Raw genomic sequence first — 16,386 nt, forward strand, 5'->3', positions numbered from 1 at the left:
GCACGAGAAACTAAACAGTGGACAGATCTGGAAGCAGAAGACTTTGTCCACTGTGTAGTGGCCATGTTGGCATACCGCAGCAGGGCAGGGCCCTCACTCCTCGATTTTTAACTATTCATTAGTTTGACACTGACTGTGACGTCTGATTTTGTTTGTACATGAACCCTGCTCGGTTGAATAGGAGCTGAGCTGCTGTACACTGGTACGGCCACTACACGATGTACAGAACCTTCTGCCTCTGGCTCCTGAAAATGGCTGATTTGTGGAGGTGCTGGTTGTCATTACCCTTACAACCTGATATTGATGCCCTATCTGTAGGATAGGTCATAAATATCATATAGTTTGAATACTCCTTTAAATATTAATTAGCTGTCCTCAGTATAGGTCATCAGTAGTCAATTGGTAGGGGTGGTGTTTGGGCAAGAAGGGATGTCCCGATACTATTTTTTTTTAGACCGAGTATGAGTACCGATACTCACCGATACCAGTTACCGATACCAATTATAACAATTAAATTAACACATTTATTTTGTGACCACTGACCAACCAAAAATCCAAAAAACAGCCCCCAGCCTCTGGTCAGCACCCCAGCCTCTGGTCAGCACCCCAGCCTCTCCCTCTTATCAGCCCCCTCTGGTAACTCAACCCCCCCTAGTGTTAGTGGCCACAGGGTCCCCCTCCTCCCCCCCATCATTGGTGGCAGTGGGCAGTGCGCCCCCTCCCTCCCCAGTATTAATCATTGGTGGCAGTGGCCGCAGGGTCCCCCTCCTCCCCCCCCCCCCCATCATTGGTGGCAGTGGGCAGTTCCGATCGGAGTCCCAGCAGTGTAATGCTGGGGCTCCGATCGGTTACCATGGCAGCCAGGACGCTACACAAGTCCTAGCTGCCATGGTATGTCAGTGAGCAGCATTATACTCACGTGCGCGGTGGCCGCCGGGCGCTCCTTCTTCTGTCTGTGCGTCGAAGAAAGAAGGAGCGCCCGGCGTCCACGGCGCACGTGAGTATAATGCTGCTCACTAACATACAATGATTAATACTGGGGAGGGGAGCGCACTGCCTACTGCCACCAATGCAGAGACTGAAGAACATTACTGGCACCCGACCTCTGAGAGAACGCTGTGATCCGCGCAATTAACCCCTCAGGTGCCACACCTGAGGGGTTAATTGCGCGGATCACAGCGTCCTCTCAGAGGTCAGGTGCCGGTAATGCGAGTTACAGAATTCCTTCCCGCACGCCGAACTGCTGAGAGCGCCGCCGCAAGCGGCCAGCAGGTATCGGCAGTGGTATCGGGGACATTTGCCCGAGTACAAGTACTCTGCAAATGTCCAGTATCGTTCCCGATACCGATACTCGTATCGGTATCGGGACATCCCTAATGCCAAGCATAGTGTTGTACGTTGCATAGTGGCTGTGCTTCACGTTGCAGCTCAATCCAATTGACCTGAATTGGAATGATCTGCAGAAAGGTCATGTGAGTGATGGATGTGACATCAAAGGCTGATGAAGTAGCACTGCGGCCTTCTCTCAGCTTTCCCTAGGTTGAGTGACAACACGTTCATCGGTTACATGGCGTAGGTGCAGCTCAGCCGCATAGAAGTGAATGTGGCTGAGCGTGATACCGAGCACAGCCGCTATACAATGTAGGGTGCTGTCCTTGGTAGGCAGCGAGAAGGCTGCAGAGCTCACAGGAGCGCTGGTGCCTTCTCAAACAATTGATTGGCGGGGGTCCCGGGTGTCGGACCCTCAGTGATCAGATACTGATGACCTAACCAGAGGATAGGTCATCAGTATTAAAATCTCGGAAAACCCATTTAAGCTACTGTATAGCAAGCACCTGCACTGGCATTCTGTGTGCTGTGGGGACTCGCTCTGGTAGACAGTATTAGCGGACGAAGTATAGAGGCAACAACAAGTTCTTTGGATCAAACAGTTCAGTGTTTTATTCACACTTTAGGCAAGTGACAAAACAAGCAAAAAGTCACCTTGCGGTGTTGGTGGTAATTCACACCATGCGGCAATTCTGCCTCAAAGAGTCCTTGACCATAGCAGCACCAACCTGTTTCTTTTTTTTTTTTTTTGTTTCAATCGTTTTTATTGGCATTTCAGTGTAATACACAATACAATAAAGACGCAGTACAGTTCTTTCAATGTCAGTTGGGTTGTACATAAACAACATAATACAATGACATAACTTTTGTCAAAGGTAACTACAAAAATCCAATAGACGACATCCATGTTTGAAGCCTGCTTAGCCCATAAACAGAAAACCACGTGCCTTTCAAGCCGTAGGCCCCTACTGTAGAAGCATGCGAAAAGAGAATCCACCACCTCTCCTTCATATCTGACAGACTTTATAATCTAAGTTTATCTCTTATTGGTTGTCCAACGCTTCATAGATCTATGATTGTTAATTAAATTCCCAGGTAGGTTTCAAGGAATGTTTCCCTTCTTCCCTTCCTAACACTTTTTGCAATATGGAGATGTCATCCAAGCTTGCCACACTTTCAGAAATTTTTGAAATGTGCCATTTCCCAAAGCTATAATTCTTTCATAGGCAAAAGTAGTATTAATTGCTGACACTAGGTCTCCCAATTTTGGGATATCTCGAGATTTCCATCTCTGCAAAAGCAGCAGTTTAGCCTGGACACAGAAAACACAAACCAATTTCCTGTTTTCTACATGGAGATCCGCCACTCCAATCAGTAGTAGGACGAGTTGTGGCGTCCACACCAACTTCTGCGGGAGTATTAGGCCCAGCATCTTTCCACATGCTTCCCAGTACTTTGATATCAATGGGCATTGCCAGAGGATGTGAAGAAGTGTCCCTCTTCCTCCACATCCCCTCCAACACTCACCAGACGCCCCGTCATACATGTGTTGCAATCTTTCGGGAGTATAATACCAGTGCAGAATTGTTTTTAGAGCTGATTCCACGTGAGAGGAGCATTGTAGATGAGAATGGATCACTCTGATTGATCTCTGCCAATCGTTCTCAGCTATATTAATATTCAATGACCTCTCCCACTTGTGCATGGGGTGAGACTTTTTAAATTGGATTGGCTGAAGTAATGCCTCATACAATGTCTTAATCCCTTTAAAATTACCAGAGACATAGAGCATGCCTATTCGATTGCATTTCAAGTCGGCAGGGCGCAGCGATTGTAGCAAATGCCTAATTTGTAAGTATTTAAAAAAAATCAGACTTAGGAATCAATAGTTGTTCCTGCAAGGATTGGAAGGTTTTCAGTGTTCCATTCTCATACAATGGTTCAATTGTACCCTTAGTCCCCAAATCCCACCCTGAAAAATCTGCATGTGGCAGTAAGGCTCTTATGAGAGAAAATGACAGTGAGACCACTGTAGGCCGGTGTCCTTCATTATCTTTACTATGGAATTGTTGCCAAGCTGAAACAGAGGCCGCAATTATCGGGTTCATATCCTTAGGGACCTGAATGCTCCAAAAAGGTAAGTGGAATAAATCTGGCAAACTAAACGGAGCCGCCTGTGCTTGTTCTATTTGCACCCAAGGAATCTCCAGTAATTCTCGTTTCCAGCTTCTAAGCATGGAAACCAAAGTGGCTAAATAATATGCTTTCATGTCTGGAACCGCGAGGCCTCCCTTATCTCAGGGTCTCTGAATGATATTTCTAGCCACCCTCGGTTTCTTATTTTTCCATATGTATTTGGATATTATATGTTGCACTTTGCTGAAAAATCTTTTTGGCAGCAGAATGGGAACCGTACGAAATAAGTATAGAAAGCGGGGGAGGATAAACATTTTGAAAGCTGCAATCCTTCCTAACCATGAAGTTTCATGCTTGTGGAAATTATCCAGGTCTTTACCTACCTCTGTTAGTAGGGAATCATAATTAAGATTATACAATTTGGACATCGAGGGAGTCATATTGGTACCCAGATATTTAATACTGTCTGTACACCAGTCAAAGTCCCATTTCTCTTTAAAGGACCTAGTTAAAGTATCCGGAATATGAATCGGCAATGCCTGTGTCTTGGAGGAATTTAGATGATAATAAGATATGTTACCATATATTTCAATTTGGCTCATAACCGCCGCTAAGGACGTTTCTGGATTTGATGGCGTCAATAAAACGTCATCTGCGTAGAGTGAGATTACATGCTCCTGGCCTCCAATACTAACCCCCGGGGTGAGGGGGTCCCTTCTAATAGCTTGAGCTAATGGTTCCATGGCTATAATAAAAATCAAAGGGGACAGTGGACATCCTTGTCTTGTGCCGTTTGTTAAACTAAAAGTTCCTGACAAAGCCCCATTGACATACACCCTAGCCGTGGGGTTACTATATAAGGCCTCTATTGCGGACATGATTGGGCCACTAAATCCCATGGTTGAGATCACCGAGAATGCGAATGACCATCTAATCCTGTCAAACGCCTTCTCGGCGTCTAAAGCCAGAACCAGCATAGGGCTTTTCTGCTGTTTGACTTGATGGAAGATGCCCAACATTCTCCTGGTGTTATAATAGGACTGGCGGGTTGAGACAAAACCAGTTTGGTCGGTGTGTATTATGGAAGGGAGTATTGCGGCTAACCTAAGAGCCAGAAGTTTAGCATAAATTTTGATGTCTTGGTTTAATAAAGATATGGGCCTAAAATTTTGGGGTTTATCAGCTGGTTTACCCGGTTTTAGGTAATGTGATGATAGTGGCTTGTAAATTTTCTTCAGGGAAATTTCCAGAGGTCAAGGCTGATTGACAAAAATCCCGTAAAAAGGGGCTTAAGATGTGTACGAACTTTTTATAGTAATGACTTGCAAACCCGTCTGGGCCAGGGGCTTTATCTTGGGGCAAGGATGTTATCACTTTTTCAACCTCCTCAATTGTTATGTGGCTATTGAGGGTGCTGAGTTGCTCAATGGTTAGAGTGGGTAGGTTAAGAGTGTTAAGGTATCTCCCTATCTCGGTGGTCAAGTCTGGGGGAGATGAGATTGAGTCTTTCAGATTATGAAGATCATGGTAATAAGTCTGAAACCCTTTTGCTATATCTAACGGGGAATACATTTTTGCTTGCGTATTAGGATGTAAGAGATACGGTATTCTACTTTTTGTCCGTTTTGCCTTAAGGCTGGCCGCTAGAAGCTTCCCTGCTTTATTCCCCTGGGAGTAATAGCGCGCTTTAGATTTTCGGAGCCCCTTTTCAAAGGATTCTAACATATGATTCCTCAGGTCCTGTCTAATCTGTTTTAAGGCCTCCATGTTGGAGGGTGAGGGATTGTTCTTATTTCTATCCTCCAGTTATTTCAAGTTATTAAGCAGCACCAACCTGTTTCAAGCCAAACAGGTAGCAAGCCTTCATCCAGACACAAGGCTCCCAGATCCCAACACAGAGACCTGGCTTCTGAGCCCAGCTGCCTATTTAAGGACAGCCAGGTGCTGCCAAAACCCGGACCAGCATTTAAAATCTGGTCCGGTATTTGACCTCACCTGGCTGTAAATCAGCCCAGCAGCAGATGCTGGGAGGAAAATACCTGTTTTCCCAGACCAAACCTCTCACTGTGTCACAGTGCATATAATGTGATATTACTGTCCAAACAAATCCATAGGAACCATTATATCATTTGCATGGACATTAATTTCAGTACATGCAAGCCAAGTGTATTTGTGTAGTTGGTAGAGAAGCAGCAACGGCAGGAGTTTTAAGGTATTTAAAGGGAGTTTTCACATAAGTAGTGCTTTTCTGTAAGAAGTCTGTAAGGGCACAAGTGACTGCTATGTTAGGACAGACCAGTGACAACAGACGGAAGTTGGATTTCACTGTTTCTTATGTTTCTCCCACCACTTTAGGAGTCGAGGTCAGAACCTTAGTGCTGATACAAGTTTGGAGGATGGAGTATTCAATGGATTAAAACAAGACCCTCCTTCCTCTCAGCATTTGTTCTCCAGTTTAGCTGGTCTCCAGCCTGGTCCCATCACTGTGCAGTCTGGTTTAGTTCTGGGCTCTACAGCAGGAGGAGCTGATGTTTTCATCCAGATGCCACCTCCAATTAGAGAAGAAGCCAGTGGGCGCTCAGAGACCAGCACCTTTTCTCACCATCACCATCATCCCCACCACAGGCAGCAGCCACAGCCACCAGTCCACCATCAGCAGCATAATTTCCAGCACTCACATTCCAGGCCTTCACTGCTGCATGCAGCTACAACTGAACGTCACCGGGAGGAGAACAATGAAGAAGCTGGCACTCCAGCACCAGCATTGTCTGAGCTCCGGGCCATAGTTTCCTGGTTACAGAAGGGACTGCCATTCATTCTTATTTTACTTGCTAAAGTCTGCTTCCAGCATAAACTTGGTGAGTTACCTCTGTTAACATATTATCATTTCCTTTATAGGTTCTTTTATAGTGTACCACCAGTAATAATACCCAAGGAGTCTGTCAGCAGTTTATAGAATGCTAGACTACTGCCAGCAGTGCAAAGAGGGTGGGGACAGCAGGACGAGATTCGTTTTGTGGAACTTTCATCAGGTGTAGGGTGAATATAAAGTTTTATTCTTGCAGATTCTGCTCTTGCTAATGCCTGGGAGGTGGAGCTTCACTGTGAAGTGCTCTCTGCATTGGGCTGCTTAACAGCCCGTTCCCTGTACTCTGAGTGAGGGCTGTAGTATGTAACCAGGAGGCCACTACAGCTGTCACTCAGAGCAGAGGGGTAGTGCTGTGAAGCAGCTCAATGCAGAGAGCACTTCACTGTGAACCCCCGCCTCCCGATCGCTTGATGGAGCAAAATCTGGCAGAATAAAACTTCATATTCACACTACTTCTGATGATAAAAACTCCACAAAAGGTATGTTTGTACTGCTCTCCCCATAGCTCTACCTAGTGCTGTCAGCAGTTTAGCATAGTTGTATTTGCTCAAAACACTACCTTTAAAATACTGTTCCACAGAACTTCCCTAGATAGCTTAAATTCATAATGATTGAAATTCTGATATTGCATCTCAGACCCTGTCTATGCTCAGTGAGAAATAGGAGGCTGTCATATTCAGTACTGGACGTCTGCACTGTGGTTCCTGTTATATTCAATAGGTTTGCAACAGAGACATCCATACTAAATACATATGACTAAAGGCACATTTAGACTTTCAGATGAGCAGCAGATTGTCGGAAAGGAAGCGTTCCTTCACGCCAGTCGCCTGCTTGTTAAGTGGAGGAGAACGCTAGTGTCTTCTTGCAGCAATCTCCTCCACAGTGTGAGGACAAGCAATTGGTGCTGCTATCGCTCGTCCCCATACAAAATCATTGCTCCTGGGCAGCAGAGTGCAGTTTAGACAGCATGATCTGCTGCCCGGGAACGGTGATTGAGGTGCCTGCACCTCCTATCATTTCACCCGATGAACGAGCGTTGGATAGGCAGATTATCAGGAAGAGTGTTTGTAGAAAAGTGTATTCCTGATAATTAGTCCCAATATTGGGCCGTCTAAATCCAGCTTTAGTGGGAAGAGCCCTCCCTCCGTCTCCTTTTTCTCAATTTTCTACAGTGTCGTCATGAGCAGGTATGTGCTGTAATATTAAAGGAGAAGGGACCGGCTACAGAGATTAGGTTCCTGGTCTCAACATACTACTTTATTATTGTGACTGGAAAATGTCCTAATTATGTAAATTATGGGGCACATTTATTAAGACCCAGAAGCTGGTTGTAATAAAGGCCCATAGCTGGGCTGCTTGCAGCGTTCAGCTGTCCGCCTGGCCGTGCGGAGGCGTGCGGATCCGTCCAGACTTACAATGTAAGTCAATGGGAACGGATCCGCTTGAAGATGACACCATATGGCTCAATCTTCAAGCGGATCCGTCCCCCATTGACTTTACATTGAAAGTCTGAACGGATCCGCTCAGGCTACTTTCGCACTTAGAAATTTTTCTAAGTTATTAATGCAGACGGATCTGTACTGAACGGAGCTTCCGTCTGCATTAATATGATCGGATCCGTTCAGAACGGATCCGATCAAGCGCAAGTGTGAAAGTAGCCTTAATCGTATCCAGCACCAGTTCTAAATATCTTTCTGTCTCACATTTAGACCTTTTTCTACACCTAAAAGAGGCGTAGAAAATGGTAAATCAGACCGGCCGGCAACCACGCCCACTTATTTAGACCTGGCATAGGCGGGGTAAAATTGCAGATAGTGGCGAAGGCTAACCGTTGTGCCGCCATCAGTGGCGTACCGCCAATAGAGGCAGGGTACGCCACTGCTATGGGGCCCGCGGCACCGGGGGGCCCGGAGCGCTCGGAAGGCCCCGCCCCCTGCAACTGCGCTCACTGCAGGGCCGGTTTGCACACTTATAATTGTCTCCCAGCGCCGCCGATAATAATACACGCCCCCCCGTCTGACTTCTCATTGACTCACTGTGCGCTCCCTAGGACCCAGCCGCGCTCCCTCGCTCCTGCACTGCTTCACATACTGGGCCAATCAGCATTAGCAGTGTGTTAAGATCCTGCTCAGTGGCGTACCGCCAATAGAGGCAGGGTACGCCACTGCTATGGGGCCCGCGGCACCGGGGGGCCCGGAGCGCTCGGAAGGCCCCGCCCCCTGCAACTGCGCTCACTGCAGGGCCGGTTTGCACACTTATAATTGTCTCCCAGCGCCGCCGATAATAATACACGCCCCCCCGTCTGACTTCTCATTGACTCACTGTGCGCTCCCTAGGACCCAGCCGCGCTCCCTCGCTCCTGCACTGCTTCACATACTGGGCCAATCAGCATTAGCAGTGTGTTAAGATCCTGCTGCTGATTGGCCCAGCCAGTGCAGGCAGCAGGCGCGCACCCAGCATGGAAGAACTTTAGAGTGAGTTGTGCTGCCCGGCCGCGACAGACGCCAGTGCCACCGAAAAGCCAAAACCATCATCTCACAGCCAGTCCGGACCTGTGCCACTGCCAGCTGTCGTCCACACAGTAGGACTATCTTTACAACCGGGATCATTAATGAAAAAAATGTCTGTAGTGTACTAATAACAGTCTGTACTAATAACAGTCTCCTAGCACTGGCGTAACTAGAAATGACTGGGCAGTGGGCCCCACAGAAAATTTTTGAAGGGCCCCCCCCAGCTGTTTGACACCTCTGACCGGCAGAGACACTTGACTTCTTCCCTAATACAGTCCAAATTCTAATTATCGTCCAAAAGACAAGTCATGGAAATATATGTATACTGTAGTAGGATATTTTGACAGTAAAGGTAAGAATAAAGGTCTTCTGGTTAGTACAGTATACTTTCTATATTTCCATGACTTGTCTATTGGACGATAATTGGACTGTATTAGGGAAGTCAAGTGTCTCTGCTGGTCAGAGGTGCCGGACAGCTGGGAGGGGAGCAATTCAAAAATTTCCTGTGGGGCCCAGTCATTTCTAATTACGCTAGTGCTAATAGAGACTGTATAAAACGTTCCAGTTCCAGAACTTCATGTATAGGACTTTCTGAGGGCAGCAGCAAGCAGAGTTCCTGTGGGGGTGGGCGGTACTGTAGGCTCATAGAGGACTCAGAAATGTGCCCCCCCCCCTCGCCCCCCCATGAACTCTGCTTGCTGTTAAAGGGAACCTGTCACCTCAAAAACACAAATAAAACCGCCAGCATTAGTCGTCCCCAGTCTGTTCATAATTAGAGATGAGCAAATTTCATATTTTAAAATTCGTTCACGCTTCGTTTGGTGGTAAATAGTGAATTGCATTATGGATTCCGTTACCACGGACCATAATGCAATTCCATGACGGAATGCATAACTGAATGCCTTTATAGGCAGCTTTATAGGCATTCCATTATTCATTCTGTCATAATAGAAGTCTAGGGCCTGCATAACGGATCCGTCCGGTTTGCGTTATGCTGGAGTCCTCAGTAGGTCATGTATACATTTCTTTATTGGCAAATGGGGGTGTGGCAGGGGAGGAGCCAGGGCAGGAGGTGGGATGGGCCAAGGTAGTGGGCGGGGTTAAGGGGCCCAATTCAGATTCTTGCTATGGGGCCCAATGATTTCTATGTACGCCCCTGATCCTGCTGCTGATTGGCCCAGCCAGTGCAGGCAGCAGGCGCGCACCCAGCATGGAAGAACTTTAGAGTGAGTTGTGCTGCCCGGCCGCGACAGACGCCAGTGCCACCGAAAAGCCAAAACCATCATCTCACAGCCAGTCCGGACCTGTGCCACTGCCAGCTGTCGTCCACACAGTAGGACTATCTTTACAACCGGGATCATTAATGAAAAAAATGTCTGTAGTGTACTAATAACAGTCTGTACTAATAACAGTCTCCTAGCACTGGCGTAACTAGAAATGACTGGGCAGTGGGCCCCACAGAAAATTTTTGAAGGGCCCCCCCCAGCTGTTTGACACCTCTGACCGGCAGAGACACTTGACTTCTTCCCTAATACAGTCCAAATTCTAATTATCGTCCAAAAGACAAGTCATGGAAATATATGTATACTGTAGTAGGATATTTTGACAGTAAAGGTAAGAATAAAGGTCTTCTGGTTAGTACAGTATACTTTCTATATTTCCATGACTTGTCTATTGGACGATAATTGGACTGTATTAGGGAAGTCAAGTGTCTCTGCTGGTCAGAGGTGCCGGACAGCTGGGAGGGGAGCAATTCAAAAATTTCCTGTGGGGCCCAGTCATTTCTAATTACGCTAGTGCTAATAGAGACTGTATAAAACGTTCCAGTTCCAGAACTTCATGTATAGGACTTTCTGAGGGCAGCAGCAAGCAGAGTTCCTGTGGGGGTGGGCGGTACTGTAGGCTCATAGAGGACTCAGAAATGTGCCCCCCCCCCTCGCCCCCCCATGAACTCTGCTTGCTGTTAAAGGGAACCTGTCACCTCAAAAACACAAATAAAACCGCCAGCATTAGTCGTCCCCAGTCTGTTCATAATTAGAGATGAGCAAATTTCATATTTTAAAATTCGTTCACGCTTCGTTTGGTGGTAAATAGTGAATTGCATTATGGATTCCGTTACCACGGACCATAATGCAATTCCATGACGGAATGCATAACTGAATGCCTTTATAGGCAGCTTTATAGGCATTCCATTATTCATTCTGTCATAATAGAAGTCTAGGGCCTGCATAACGGATCCGTCCGGTTTGCGTTATGCTGGAGTCCTCAGTAGGTCATGTATACATTTCTTTATTGGCAAATGGGGGTGTGGCAGGGGAGGAGCCAGGGCAGGAGGTGGGATGGGCCAAGGTAGTGGGCGGGGTTAAGGGGCCCAATTCAGATTCTTGCTATGGGGCCCAATGATTTCTATGTACGCCCCTGGCCGCCATCTACAACTAAGGGTACTGTCACACTTGCGTTTTTCTTTTCCGGCATAGAGTTCCGTCACAGGGGCTCTATACCGGAAAAGAACTGATCAGTTTTATCCCCATGCATTCTGAATGGAGAGCAATCCGTTCAGGATGCATCAGGATGTCTTCAGTTCGGTCTTTTTGACTGATCAGGCAAAAGATAAAAACCACAGTTGGCATACAGGCAGTTCCGGCGAAGTGTGAAAGTAGCCTAATTTAAGTGTATTTCAGATTAATAAATGACACCCTATGTTGAAAAAAAAAAAAAAGACGAATGTAAAATACTGAGTTAGACCAGCAACTTCAAACAATACGAAAAACGGGATTCAGGTGCAATCTACCATGGCTGCAATGTTGAAGCAAACACACCGCCATGCGCAAAGACACATCCAAACACTGGGAACATGAATAAATGTAAACTGCAGCACTGCTATACTATAAAATTAGATCTTTGTGCATATTTTTTTTTATTAAAATTGTGTTGGTCCCATCTCCCAGCAATAAGGTGGCTTCCAGCAGGTGGAATCTACACTGTCGGACTGACCTCTCCTGGGCTATTGGCCTACAACATCTCACAATGCAAAAAAGAAAGACCAGCCCCTCCAAACAATGTGAAAAAAGGGGTTCAGGTGCACGCTACCATGGCTGCAATGTAAAGGCAAACAAGGAGCAGTCTTTGCACATGGCAGTGTGCTGCTACTTGTAGTCCTTGCTGTAAAATACCCTTTACACACAGTAATACTTTCTGCTCTCGGACACGGGCACCCCCCATATGTCGTACACTGCTTTGGTAATAATCTGGCAGAAATCTGATAATATTGTAAAAGAGAAACCTCCATCTCCATGGATTGTTGGTCATGATAAAATCCAACGTGTACGCATCCAACATGTCCTATTCTTGTCCATTTTGCGGACAAGATAATTCTAGTGAAGGGAGTGAAAACCCTTTTTTTTTTTTTTTTTTTTTTTTTCAGATTCCTGTTTTGCGCACCACAAAATAGATATGGTCGTGGGCATGAGACCTTACGGTGACAATACTCATTAGATTACCATCTAATGTGTTTGGGGGCCTCCAAACTGTCCCTGATGGCAGATTTAGGAGAAAAGAATGATCAGGCTGTTGGATTTCAACATGCCTTATCCTTTAGTTTTTAGGGGAGATGTGTGGCATTGGCTCACTCCACGTGCTCAGTGTGTACATTGGGAGGTTCGGCCAGCAGGTATCTGAAATGTATGGCTAGCTTTAGAGCAAGTATATTACTTCTCAGTCTTGTACATTTTATATTAATTTGTGCTTTTGGGCCTCATGCACATGACCGTTGTTTTGGTCCGCATCCGAGCCGCAGTTTTTGCGGCTCTGATATGGGGCCGCAAAAGTTGCGGACAGCCCTCCGTGTGCTGTCCAAATCCGCTGCTCCGTTCTGTAGCCCCTCAAAAATAATATAACATGTCCTATTCTTGTCCGTTTTGCGGACAAGAATAGGTATTTCTACAATGGGCCGTCCGTTCCATCCCGCAAATTGCGGAAGGCACACGAGTGGCTTCCGTCTTTTGCGGATCCGCGGTTTGCGGACTGCAAAAAAGGGAACGGTCGTGTGTATGAGGCCTTAAGCAAATGATAAACTGCTTGGAGGACAATTCCCCTATATTTTATTCTGTGCTTTCCATTTCTTTGTGTATAAGAGATGCCTATGTACTAACACTGTGATTATGTACCTTCCAGGCATTGCTGTGTGCATTGGGATGGCCACTACTTTTGCTTACGCTAATTCCTCTGTCAAACACCAGGTGTCTCTAAAGGTAAGGACATCTGCCGGGACCAAGTTGTGGTAAAGCCAGAGAACATTCCCTTCTGATGCTGATATAATACATTCATATGAGCGTTTGGTTAAATTAAAGCGAGGTTCATTTCCTTTCGTTTGCTATTGTTCTCGTTTTAGACGTCGGTCTTAATAAGCCCCTGCACTGGCGGTGGATCTGCCGCAGTTATGTAGAGCCGCCAGTCTCTACATAACTTTTTTTCGTATCCACCGCTGATTCTAAATGTAAGACAACTTCCGAGCTGTCTTACATTTAGATCATTTTCTACTCCTACAACAGGCGTAGAAAACAGTAAGTGATACGGGCCTACCGGCGCCCACCCACTTGTTTAGACCTGGCGTGAGTGGGGAAATGTCGCAGATTGCGGTGCAAAGGACCTTTGTGCCACAATCTGCACCAGAAATCTGCCTAATTTAGGTGTATTTCAGTTTAATAAATGACCCCCACAGTGTGAAAAATAGACATTCGGGTTCTCTTTGTCAAATACTGATCTGTCTTTAAAGGGTCACTGAGTGTTCACAAAATGTTTCATATATCTACAAACCCTCAATGGCCTAGTAGATCGATCTCTGTTGTTTAAGGCTACTTTCACACTGGCGTTTCTGGATCAGCCCAAAACAGATCAGTTCAGCCTCATTGCATTCTGAATGGATAAGGATCCGTTCAGAATGCATCAGTTTGGCTCAGTTTGGTCTCCGTTGCGCTTTTGAGGCGGACACTAAAACGCAGCTTCCAGCGTTTTGTTGTCCTCTTGACAATGCAGAGCCAAACGGATCCGTCCTGACTTGCAGTGTAAGTCAATGGGGACAGATCCGTTTTCACTGACACAATAAGGTGCAATTGAAAACTGATCCGTCCCTTATTGACTTTTAATGTAAGTCAAGACAGATTTGACTTTGCATTATTCTTGAAAAAAAAAGTCTAACAGATCTGTTCTGAACGGATACAAGCGTTTGCATTATCGGTGCGGATCCGTCTGTGCAGATACAAGACGGATCCGCACCGAACGCAGGTGTGAAAGTAGCCTAATAGTAATTCTGCTTCCTGATTTCAGCCATGCTGACGCGTCTATGAGAACTAATGGTTATCCTTTCTGTCATCCGCCAGGAGAAGCGATCTGTTTTTACCGTATTTTGGATCGTGGCGTTTTTAATGGGGAACACTGTTTACCTGCTTTATAGTTTCCGCTCTCAGCAGCTGTACTACAGGTGAGTTTATCCATATCTATGATGGCGTGGTAGTCAATGTATAATAAAGCGCAGTGCTTATGCACGCTACCATTTGAGCTCAGCACATCGGTCAGCCATAGCATTAAAACCAGGTGAAGTGAATAACGCTGATTATCTTGAGACAGTGGCACCAGTCCAAGGGTGGGATATATTGGGCAGCAGGTGAATGTTCATGAAGTTGATGTGTTGGACAAAATGGTCAGACGTTAGGATGTGGGCGATGTTGATGAGGACAAACTTGGGGAGCTTTGTGGAGTGTTTCCAGGATGCAGAGGTTAGTACCTACTAAAAGTGGTCCAAAGAAGGATTCAATGACGTGGTCACAGGTGACCAAGGTTCATTTCTGTGCAGAAAAACTACAAATAAATTGCTGAAAAAGTTAAAAACCTGTGATACGGTATGTCATAGAGACATTTCAGAACGTTTGATTGGTGGGGATCTGAGTACTGAGACCTCCACCGATCACCAGAATGAGGAGAGAGAAGCCCTCACATAGAACGCTCTCTCCTCACTGCAGGAGATGGGTTCACTAGAAAGTCTATGGGCCCATCTCGATTCCTCTCAAGGAGAGAGAGCGCGATATGCGAGTTTCTCTCGCCTCGTTCTAGAGATCTGTGAGGGTCTCAGCACTCCAACCTCCACTGTTTAAAACTGTCTCTTTGACATATCAAAAGTGTTAGTGTTCTGAAAATTGCTGTACAAAAGTTGCATGGGGCCATTTTATGACTTTTTGCACTTTTGTGCCCCTAAATTTAGGCGCTTGTGACGTTTTTACGCTATCCTCTCCACTTGGGAGTGGTAGAGGCCAGGCCAATTCACTAACATTCACAACATTTGACCATTTACATTAAACAGGGACTGGAGTAGATTTCAATCTAGGCGCATGGATTGCTGAAGGATGCGCCTAATTCATGAATTGGGCGCAGCCTCCGGTGGCACAGGGGATATCAAGGTCTGGCATAAAACGCTGCTCTTTAAAGGGGTATTCCGGTTACATTAGGTTATCCCAGCGGTAGGACGCCCTTCGATCTAATAGTTATCCCCTATCCTCTGGATAGGAGATATCTTAATGTAACCAGAATACCCCTTTAATAAAGAGTTTAATGTGTTGACTTGGCCTCCTTCTCCAGATCTCTATCAGTCGAGCTTCTGTGGGTGTGCTGGAAAAAAAGTTCAATCCATGGAGGCCTTACTGCACAACTTATAGGACTTAACAGAACTGCTGCCAACATCTTTGTGCCAGATACTAAAGCCCTCTAAAGGTATATTATAGTAAGTCATGCGTTGATAGGTCAGAGCCTTTTTTGGGCACTCAAGGAACCTACACAATATAGTGCTATGTTTAATGTTATGGCTGACGGATGTGTATATGGATATATATACCCGCTGAGTGAACTTTTGGTGTAAATCGTGCCAATATGTGGCACAATTTGGCGTTTCTAGGCTTAGAGAAGTGACCGTCATAGGAAAGAGGTGTGGTCTGAGGTGCAATGTTTCGCACAAAAATTGCGCCACAAAATTGTATAAAATTCTGTTGCCGACTAAGCCAACCAATAGTTGGCATAGCGTCCTAGAAAAGTGTCTATCCCTGCTTCCAGTCTAAGCCCATTTGATAGATCTGCTGCAGGTCTAGATATCCTGTCTGAGCATACACCATCTATAGGATTAGTAAACCCGCCCCAGTGTATATGTGTGTACTGCATGTGCGCACAATAGGGAGCTTTGATTTAAACAGTTCCATTTAGTTTTGCCAGCTAAAGAAAAATTGGTAGAAAGTGTGTAAAGAAATATTAATGCATCAGCATGATGAAATACAGTAACTCTTAAAGGGATTCTGTCACCAGATTTCACCCTATTAAGCTGACATTAGCGATGTCCTAATGTCAGCTAAACCTAACTAGCCTATTCCTACTTTTATCTTTGCCCCCGTTACGCTAGAAATCTAACTTTTATAATATGCTAATTAGCCTCTAGGAGCGGGGGTGGGGGGGGGGCGCGTTGTTCCTGCTCCTAGAGGCTCCGTTCTCCCACCTTTGTCCCCC

General features: G+C 45.9%; 1 protein-coding gene across 1 annotated transcript in view; it reads left to right on the forward strand.

Annotated features, from left to right (window-relative positions):
• Nucleotides 1-16,386, forward strand: part of RNFT2 (ring finger protein, transmembrane 2) — a 95,973-nt gene that overhangs the window by 4,103 nt on the left and 75,484 nt on the right. The window contains exons 3-5 of the mRNA XM_044275814.1: nucleotides 5,821-6,323; nucleotides 13,018-13,094; nucleotides 14,223-14,323. Coding sequence (XP_044131749.1) covers nucleotides 5,821-6,323; nucleotides 13,018-13,094; nucleotides 14,223-14,323 — 681 coding nt within the window. The remainder of the gene's footprint in view (nucleotides 1-5,820; nucleotides 6,324-13,017; nucleotides 13,095-14,222; nucleotides 14,324-16,386) is intronic.

This window comes from Bufo gargarizans, chromosome 1 (assembly GCF_014858855.1).
Source record: "Bufo gargarizans isolate SCDJY-AF-19 chromosome 1, ASM1485885v1, whole genome shotgun sequence".
In the NCBI taxonomy this organism is placed as follows: domain Eukaryota; kingdom Metazoa; phylum Chordata; class Amphibia; order Anura; family Bufonidae; genus Bufo; species Bufo gargarizans.